This window comes from Herpailurus yagouaroundi, unplaced genomic scaffold, assembly GCF_014898765.1.
Source record: "Herpailurus yagouaroundi ecotype Mexico unplaced genomic scaffold, PumYag 29, whole genome shotgun sequence".
In the NCBI taxonomy this organism is placed as follows: domain Eukaryota; kingdom Metazoa; phylum Chordata; class Mammalia; order Carnivora; family Felidae; genus Herpailurus; species Herpailurus yagouaroundi.
In genome coordinates, this window is record NW_024412377.1 from 25436675 (window position 1) to 25446728 (window position 10054).

General features: G+C 44.2%; 1 protein-coding gene across 8 annotated transcripts in view; it reads left to right on the forward strand.

The window, feature by feature from the left end:
* PDZD2 (PDZ domain containing 2) overlaps positions 1-9441 on the forward strand; it is a 368874-nt gene extending 359433 nt beyond the window's left edge. For all 8 annotated transcript variants that reach the window (XM_040494680.1, XM_040494710.1, XM_040494715.1 and 5 more), the window contains 4 exons: positions 1457-1558; positions 2363-2624; positions 5116-5250; positions 6476-9441. In XM_040494680.1, coding sequence (XP_040350614.1) covers positions 1457-1558; positions 2363-2624; positions 5116-5250; positions 6476-6642 — 666 coding nt within the window. In that variant the 3' untranslated portion in view covers positions 6643-9441. The remainder of the gene's footprint in view (positions 1-1456; positions 1559-2362; positions 2625-5115; positions 5251-6475) is intronic.
* The last annotated feature ends 613 nt before the right edge of the window (positions 9442-10054 follow it).

Genomic DNA, 10054 nt, shown 5'->3' on the forward strand with positions numbered 1-10054 from the left:
GTCTTTTGTAACGTAAGCCTAGACACTACTAGGAATGTTCTAGTCTCAAATACAAGTTGGCAGTTAGTTTTAGGGTACTTTATATATATTTTTTAAAGTTTTTTTCTTAATGTTTATTTTTGAGACAGAGAGAGACAGAGCCGACTGAGCCACCCAGGCGCCCCTACTTTATATTTTTTTAACATACTTTGTATTTTAGGAATACCCATTCATTAATTACACCTCAAATCCAACGAACTGAATGTGGCGGGAAGGGGTCATAAAACAGTTGGCCTCAGTGTGTTCTCATCCTGCCTCTTGGCACTTCTTCTCTGCTGTTGTTGACCCTGGCCTGACTAAATTATAGACTTAAACAGTTATAGAATGAAGAATTCCCTTCGCGAGGCACCTGGGTGGCACAGTCTAAGGCTAAGCATCTGACTTTGGCTCAGGTCATGATTTCACGGTTCAAGAGTTCAAGCCCCGCATTGGGCTCTGCGTGCTCAGCACAGAGCCTGCTTCAGATCCTCTGTCTCCCTCTCTCTGCCCCTCCCTCACTCATGCTCTCTCTCTCTCTCTCTCTCTCTCTCTCTCAAAAATAAACATTAAAAAAAACAAAAAGAATTCCCTTCATGACCAAATTACGTGCTGTCTTCAGATTTGGGAAGACACAATCTGGTGCCTAGAATAGCTCCTATATTGTCCCGTCCCTGCCCCTTTCTGTCCACCATCCCCGTGGTTCTATAGGTACAGGATGGACCCCCAAACTCCAAGTAAGCACTGCCCAGGATGGGTAGAGGACAGTTGAGTTCAGGAAAGGTGGGAAAGCTCCTGAATAGCCACTGGGGCTCGTGGTGACAAGCTGTGCAGCACAGCGGGAGGGCTGACCACAGAACTTACTAACTCCCAGCACAAGAAACAGATACGTGACCTTGAACAACATGGGTTTGAACTGCACAGATCCACTTACGCGTGAGTTTTTTATAGCACTCTAAATGCACTCTCTTTGTTTTGTTTTTATTATTTTTTTTTTTTCCCTTTTAGCTTTTTTTTTTTTTTTTTTTTTTTTTTTTTTTTTGAGAGTGAGTGAACAGGAGTAGGACAGAGAGAGGGAGACCAAGAATCCTAAGCAGGCTCCATACTGCCAACGCAGGGCCCAGTGCAGGGCTCAAACTCACAAACCATGAGACCGTGACCTGAGCTGAAATCAAGAGTCAGATGCTTAACTGACTGAGCCACCAGGCACCCCTCTCTAGCTTTACTGTAAGAATACAATATGTAATACATATAACAGAAACTATGTGTTAACCAACTGTTTATGTTATTAGTGAGGCTTCCATCAAGGGCAGGCTATTAGCGGTTAAGTGTGAGGGGCAGTCAAAATTTATAGGCAGATTTTCCACAGTGTGGGGGTGGGTGCCCCAAACCCCATGTTGTTCAAGGATCAACTGTACTTTTTTCTGTTTCTTTTCACTAGAATAAAGAAGATGTTTGCTTCATCGTCTTGAATAAAAAAGAAGGCTCAGGTCTGGGATTCACTGTGGCAGGAGGAACAGATGTGGAGCCAAAATCAGTTGTGGTAAGTGACAGTGTCAAGGTGCTCGCAGGAAAGTCACTCCCGAAGCAGCCTCACATTTGATCAGAACAAAATTCACGTCTGTGAGTTCAAAGAATGCTGGTGTTTGTTCCCTCCTAACAAAACAAAAATGGAAAAGTGGGGAAAGTAGGATATGATATATTCATTAGCAAAGATACACATTCTTACCACAGAGCTGACTGATGTATACAGACGGAGTGATTAGATGCAAATACACATCAGTTTTCTGTACCCTCCTATTCACCTAACATTTTATTCTAGCACTAGGAAAACACTAGAATTAACTGACCAAACCCGCATTTGCTTTTGAAATCACTTCCTTCTCAAGAACAACCTAAAATTTTGTATCACTCAAAGGACTTTGAGATCATTGGAGAGGCCACCTTCATTAGGCAAGACCAGGTCCTGTTCATTTTTGTGTTCTTCTTGCCCCCATGGAGTGCCAGGCATATATTAGACACGAGCAAGAAGTTGAGTAAAAATATATTCCAGGGGCGTCTGGGTGGCTCCATTGGTTGAGCGTGCGATTTCAGCTCAGGTCATGATCTCACGGTTCATGAGTTTGAGCCTCATATCAGGCTTTGTGCTAACAGCTCAGAGCCTGGAGCCTGCTTCCAATTCTGTGTCTCCCTCTCTGCCCCTCCCCCGCTCATGCTCTGTCTCTTTCTCAGAACTAAATAAACATTAAACATTTTAAATATATATATTCCATCCCTCACACTGAATAGGTTTTTGGTAAACCACGTTTGTATGATGACTTTGGCTTTTGACTTCTCCTTGCCGCAGGTGCACAGGGTGTTTTCTCAGGGGGCTGCTTCTCAGGAAGGGACTGTGAACCGAGGGGATTTCCTTCTATCAGTCAATGGCACCTCACTGGCTGGCTTAGCCCATGGGGATGTCCTGAAGGTTCTGCACCAAGCACAGCTGCACAAAGATGTCCTTATAGTCATCAAGAAAGGGAATGACCAGCCCAGATCCTCCACCAGACAGGAAGCCAATGGGAAGGGCTTGCTATCCAGAAAGACCAGCCTCCTGGAGCCTGGAGTAGGTAAGACACCAGTTCAACAACCAGCAGGGTGGGTGCAGCTGGCAGATTGGTTCCTGGTGAGCACGAAGGAACATAACTACTATCATCTGGGTCAGAGAAATCAAATGTAGTCAAGTCTTATGTCGGCGGATGGTTCTTGCAAAAGCAGTGTTACAAGGAAGTTATAAACCACTGCCCCCAGTAGTTAAAGTCATACTATTGAAGATTTTTAACGACTGCTTGACTGCTTCTCTAAATGTGTTACGAAGGAAGCCCTTTCACATTTATATCTTCTTCTTAGGACTTAAGTGGCCGGTAAGTAAAGCAAGAAACTCTTGTGACAGGGGAGGGGAATCATGTTGAGACTGTAGAAAGAGAAATTCCAGAACTGAGATTTGTCCTCGGAAAATATCAAGGTTTGTATTCTTTCCTGTTTTAGAAGAATGTAAGGAAATGAGGGGGTACAGATGTTTAAAGACAGAGACTGTAGCCTTAATCAACCAAGAACTTATAAAAAGAGGTTCAGAAGTAAGATTTTCTGTATGCCCTCCACACTGTCACACCAAGGCTCATGAGCAAGGCGTATGAAGTACTTACTCAGGAGGAACTAAGTACCACTTGTGTTTCTGAAGCACAGGCTGATTACGGCCTTCAGATAACTACATCAGACTTCAGTGGTGTCCCCTACCTTGGAGTTCAGGAGTGATGTCTTTAGTCCAGGTGGCATAGGGGAGCCAACGAAGCCCGGGTCAGGGCATTGCCTTCTGGGGAGGTTTTTTTTCCACTCAACATCTCTCCCTAATGAAGTTAAGGGTAGCTGAATTCCTCCCTGTTCACCTTGGCTTCATGGCAGCCTGGGCTCTCTGTGATTGCTTTGCTGGAAAGGGCACTGATGTCCACTGAACAAACGGAACGCTTCTTGTCCAGATGCCTCCGCAGGCTGGGGGCATTCTCAGCCTTCTCTGTTCCCTTGCTTTTGCTCTTCTAGAAAACTGAAGCCCTTCCCAGTATTGGGAAACACCTTAAGTCATCAGACCTTGTCATGTTCACCTTTGCCTCCGCATAGTCTCAATTGCTTGTACTTTCAGTGGGATCCGGGCAACTTGTCAAAGGAAACAACTTGACATTTAATCCCGGTAGCTTCCAGAGTTCTTAAGACTCATGAACTCAGGATATGGAAGGCTAATCCTGTCATTTATAATCATTAAGTATTCCTGTGGCACCTTCAGAACATCTGGCCTTGAACCAGATTCTACAGAGTTACCAAATTGTAAACACTTTCAGGGCCTAACCTTTATTTTTTCGTATTCCTGTTCCTTAAAATGCCCGTGCCCAGGGCTCTACCTGAACCTGTGCAGTTCTCCCCTAACACAGAGAGTATCCCACTTGAGGGCTGATGCGGTAGGCTGCATGTTAAAGACACGTAGGAAGCTTTTTAAAATCCTCCTGCTCAGTGAATTCCCCAGCTTATTTCAATCATGAAACCTCAGGGATGGGGGTGAAGGTAAGGGCCAGGGCCCAGCATCACAATCTTTTTAAGGTTCCTGGGTGATTCTAGTAGAGTCTGGCCAGAGCTGAGAGCCTGTAATGGGCCTGTTTTCCTGTTTAACAGCAAGTGAAATCACCTACGGAAAAATCAGGCTGCTCCCATTAGCACATTTCCTTCAGACCACATGGGACGTGGAGTCGCCTTCGTGAAACCACACTAATGGACTGACCTTTATGTGCAAGAGCAGTGATGCTGGCTAGCCTGGCCTCAACCTGAAGGGGGCAGTTTAATCTGTGGTCCTTCCCCTGCCTCCCAGAGAGCTCGGTGCGCCTTTCCATTCCCCTCAACATCCTTCAATGAGAACATGTGTAAATAAGAGAAATAAAAGGCAAGCTTACAATCTCTATGCAGATCTCCAAGGCGGATTTCAGCCAGGCCTCTCCACACTAGCACACAGAGCAGGCACGAGTGTTGCCGTGGAAACGTCCCCCACCTCCCAGTGGAGAGAGGAGACGGCAGTGAAGGCAGCTGGCGTGTGATGAAAACACACAACAGGAGCATGTGTGGCAGGAGGAGGAAGGAAAGGAGCTCTGGGCATCCCTGGGAGCTTTGGAATCCACGGTCACGGTCTCACATGGGGTCTGGCGTTTGGGTGTTGCAGGATTTCAGGGTCAGACTGTGACACACTGCTGCCATCGGCAGTCAGGGTCAGCAGGAAATCAAATTTGACTCCTCAAGTATGACTTCACTGAGACCCACAGCAACAGCGTGTGGGGCTTGCCAAGAGCAGTTCGGAGTCTGGGGGTTTCTGCTTGGGCACAACAGGAAATGCTTAGGAGAGCACATGGTGCAGGTATGGCAGGAACTTAGCCACGAGGCCAGCTCCAAATTTGGGAGATCAACTCTAACACTGGTTTCGAAGGTAGATGGGACTCCAGGGTGCGGGGGGAATACATTTAGGGGACAGGACAGGAGGTGATGAGTGTCCCTGTCTCTTCATCCTTCCGAACATCGTTGCTACAGGTAGAAGTGTAGCTTCCCACGATGCTCTGTGTGTTGAAGTGCTGAAGACCTCTGCTGGGCTGGGATTGAGTCTGGATGGAGGAAAATCATCGATGGCTGGAGACGGGCCCCTGGTCATTAAAAGAGTGTACAAAGGTAATGCCCTAAAAAACGCAGTTAGCGGTCTGTTTTCTTTCCATTTGGAAAATGTTCTTATTCTCTGTGACATACAGGGTGTGCTGTGTGTCCGCCCTGTTGTGTTCTACACATGTGAACACATGTCGCCCCCATGACAGTCCTATCAGGTACTGTTATCCCTGTTTCACCAGAGGAGAGACTGTGCCACGGGGCCATACAAGCCCCGAAGGTCACAGGTGCAAATGGCAGAATAAGGCTTGACCCCAGGCAGTCTGGCCCCAGGGTCTGTGTCCAACTCCGTGTTCTTAACTAGTATTAGCTGTAGCTGATGTAAACATACATGTAAGTAAGGCCATTAGGGTTGCCAGTCAGGGGTGGTTAACATGGACCAAGATCCCATTCATTTAAAATTACAATACTGGGATGAGAGTAGAGATCATTGAAACACGTGGTAGATCTGAGGTCTCTTAATGACCCTGCATCGTCATTTAATCTTGGACAGTTCTCAAAGACCTCTTCAGGTTCCTGAGCTAAACAATTATATTACAAATTTTAAATCTAATTATAGAGGAGCCTGGGCGGTTCAGTCAGTTAAGCATCCGACTCGATCTGGGCTCCGGCCGCGATGTCGTGATTCTTGGCATCAAGCTCCACGGTGGGCTGCATGCTGACAGCACGGAGCCTGCCTGGGATCATCTCTCTTCCTCTAACATTTTTTTAAAGTATAATTATACTAACAATATCAGTATATATAAAAATATACTAATGTATATCCTATTTTATGTAATATGCTATCACAATAGTGAATACTAACAGTATCAGTAACATACACCCATATACTCCTAAGCTTGTTATATAGAAAGCTGCGGTGTAGAAATACATCAGGTTTTGTGTGTAAGTAATCTCCATAGTCCCTGATTAGCCATCATGGTATATTAGATCAAAGTGGAGCCTGTTTTCCTCCACTTACTGGCCATTTGGATTTTAGTTACTGATTTGTAGTTCTTTATCTAGTCTGCGTATTCCCTCTGTTGACTAAATACATTGAAAATGATTTTCTCCTAGTCCACTGCTTATGCATCTTAGGAGAGGAGGGGGTTACAGATTTGAATATTTAATGGATGTATGCCCTGTGCGTCTTAAGAATATAGGCACTGGGTACCACTTAAGTTTTTCGTTTCCTTGGAATTTATTTTGAATACCACAAAGGTGCCAAGCCCTTGTTCTGCATTTATTCTCACAGGGGGTGCAGCTGAACAAGCGGGAACAATAGAAGCTGGAGATGAAATTCTCGCCATTAATGGAAAACCCCTGGTTGGGCTCATGCACTTTGACGCCTGGAATATTATGAAGTCTGTCCCGGAGGGACCTGTGCAGTTAGTAATTAGGAAGCATAGAAATTCGTCCTGAAACCATCACCAGTGGTGATGCTCACTGGTCATGCTGGTTACGTTTTTGAACAAGCATCTCCTTTTCTCAGTTCCCTTACTTGAGCAAATCAGAGTAACTTCTTCAAACGCTGGGTTCCTAGAACAACACAGGAACACTGATACAGGCAAGGACTATAGAAATCTCCAGGTTTTGACATCTACGTGAAGCTGACCTCTTGTGCGTGCAGCAGCGGTGGAGCGGACCCCTGGAAGCCTTTGACCTGGACCACCTCGGCTGGGAGGGATCCTTTTGTTCCAGTGCCTGTCCCCTCCTTTTCACATCTACTGATGGGGATATGAGACATGGCGTGCCCTTCATTCGAACCATTTACCTAGACCTTCGCATCCTTCTTGCCTCCTTTCACACTGTACCCAGTCCTGGCAGTGAGGGAGGTAACCAGGTCCGAGGGGGCATCACAAATGTCACAACTAAAAGGACTACAGTTTTATATAATTTTGTAAGTAAATAACAGTGCTTTTAGGCACATTCAGTGGAAGGAGCTGTGGGTCTGTATTGTTACCGTGAAAAGAAATGAGACTTAAAGAAAGAAAGAAAAAAGATAAGTTATGACCTAACAGTTAAGCTGAGCTCAGGAATTATCCAAAAATGAAAAAGCAAAATACAGAAAGTGATATTTTTTAGAGAGTGTCATGTGCAATGTACGGATGCAGAGTTCAACTCCGTGGATTGTCGATCATCATGAAGTGCTGATCGTGATCTAAAAGTGTAAGTCGTAAGGCTATGCTACAAAAATGCAGTTCTGATAAACCACATTAGATAGCCATGAACTTTGCTGCTTTGAGTGAGCAGAAAGTTCCAGCTCTGAAAGCACCTTGCATCTGTTTTGCAACTTGTCTTGAATAAGTGCTTCAATTCAAGACCAGTCAACCCAAGAGTGGGCAGAAATATCATAGTCACTGGGTTTCCATTTCTATATTTTATGCACTCCAACCACTAATTTAAGCCAAATTTTTAGAAATCTTTTTAGTACCCTTGGATTTATAAACGTAGGCATTACATTTACAATCCAAATGGAGGAACTTAAAAATAATCCTTCTAGGGGACTTTTTTTTGGTTGGCTGGTTGTGTTCCCCTTTCCCAACAAGCTTAAGAAATAGAACCTTTCTAAAGCACTGGACCTCTTTTCCTGACCTGGGTGTGATGTCGGCTCTGCAGTGACTAAAGCGTTTGCTGGTTTTGTTTTCCTGTTTTGCAAATTCTTCCTTTTGCAAAACCGTTTCCCTGCAAAAGACTGTTGTGACTCATACTGCCTGTGAAAACCCATCCCGGCTGCTCTCCTTTCAAAGCATGACTTGTTCGTAGTGGCTGTTCCCATTCAATGCGCTGTTCCCTGTCACAAAACTGGCTTTTCTCCTCCTACTGCACCTTTTTTTCTTAAATTCTAAACCTTCACCAGCTACATTTACCAAGATGTAAAAAGAAGAAAATGGAGAACAAGGGTGAGTCACTCTTTCAAGGTAAAGCAGCAGAACTATGTAGTTACGAGCCAGATCCAAGGGTGATGCAGGCCAGCAGATCGAGTCCTGGGAGTACAGGTCAGAATCATAACCTGCCTGTTGGGAGGACGCCGAGGTATTATGTCGGAGACTTCTTCCAATAACCTGCAGCTTGGGTCTATGGCTTAGAGAAAAGAATGGAGGTCACCGTACCCCTCCCCCGATCATAGAGGTGCTTACTCACCTTTGTACATTGCTTTTCCAAGTGACTAATCCCAGTAAACCTCTGTAAAGTTGGCCCAGAGGGGTCTCTCAGATGGGACTGAAGTATCTGGCTGGTGAGCCCAGATTTCTCATTTTTTTTTTTTTCCGTAGGTTATATACAAAAGAGAATGTTGCACAAGAGTTAGCTAGAAAGACCTGATTAATTTAGCTTCTACTATTCACTACAGTTCCAGGTAGGATACTATAGGCAGTCAGTGCAAGGTGCATGCTAGATTGTTTTTAAGTCTCTGGGGTCAGTTTTGTGGTTTCTGCTTTCTTGCCTGAATGGTAAGAGAATATTTGCCTCCGCCCTTCCAGCTGTGCCTACCAGTAAGAAATTCACATTCCTACGCAAACAGGAACATCTACAGAATGGGGAGCAGTGGAACAGTCTCCTTCCAAGAGTCCCTGATCATCGTATCTGAAGAGTGCAAAGGGTAGACCTTTGGCTCACTAAATTGTGTTAAAGTCATCAGCCATTTCTAGTAGATCTTGCGAGAAGGGTTTCCCTGGTCACCAGTTGGAATTGAAGGGAGAAAGCAAAAGGCTAAACTATCTCTGACCCTTAGAAGGCTACTTAACTTGTCTTCAGTGTTCAAGGCATGACTAGTATTTCTAATTAGTCTAATTCCCACACTTCCTGAGTGAGCACTAATGGTATTCTATTATCCTACTAAAATTTTCATTGTTTGGGGTTTTTATTTAACTCGTCAGTCACCCACAATAAGTTATGAGGGTAAATATGTGTTACAACAAGTAAATTGTAGTTGCAAGGATATTCTGTGAAGGTTGAAGTCGGGTTTCATTTCTGTCCTTCCATACACATCTCATTTAATTTTATGGTTGACTTAATTGGCACCACACCTGTTGTATGATAATATACATCCTTTATTTATGTAAAATAAAATGCCTTATATATTAAAGAGTAAGTGCAATAATATGAAATAGCCTGTACATTTTTAAAATGTTGTCGCCAAGTTATGTAAATCCACATCTCTGTAAACAACCTTTTTTAAGTAATTTTAAAAAAATAAACACTCTACTTACTACTTGGTTCTTTCCTTGTTGTTTTAGTTCTGCAATCCATAAAGTAACCTTTTAAAATATAAGGGGCGCCTGGGTAGCTCAGTTGATCAAGCCCCACTTAGGGCTCCATGCTGAGCATGGATTCTCTCTCTCCCCACTGCTTACACGCTCTCTAAAATAAAAATATAAAAAATATCAAGACATGTTTATTATTACTTAAATTATTACATAAATGAGAGGTCCAAAGGTAACAGAACTAAAATCAACAACTCTTGGGGCACCTGGGTAGCTCAGTTGGTTAAGCGTCCGACTTCGGCTCAGGTCATGATCTCGTGGCTCTTGAGTTCGAGCCCCACGTCAGGGATCTGTGCTGACAGCTCAGAGCCTGGAGCCTGCTTTGGATCCTGTCTCTCCCTCTCTCTCTGCTCCTTCCCAACTCGTGCTCTCTCTCAAAAATAAGTAAACATTTAAAAAAAAATTTTTTTTTAATCAACTCTTACATGGCCACACTGAGGATCTAACACAATCTAAATCTCCAAGACCTTCAACATCCCATGCCTTTGCAAAGCCCTGACCGTCTAGATTTTACTCCCCTCTTCCCGCTACTAAAGTCTTCAATTTCCACAAGCCTAATCCCAACACTG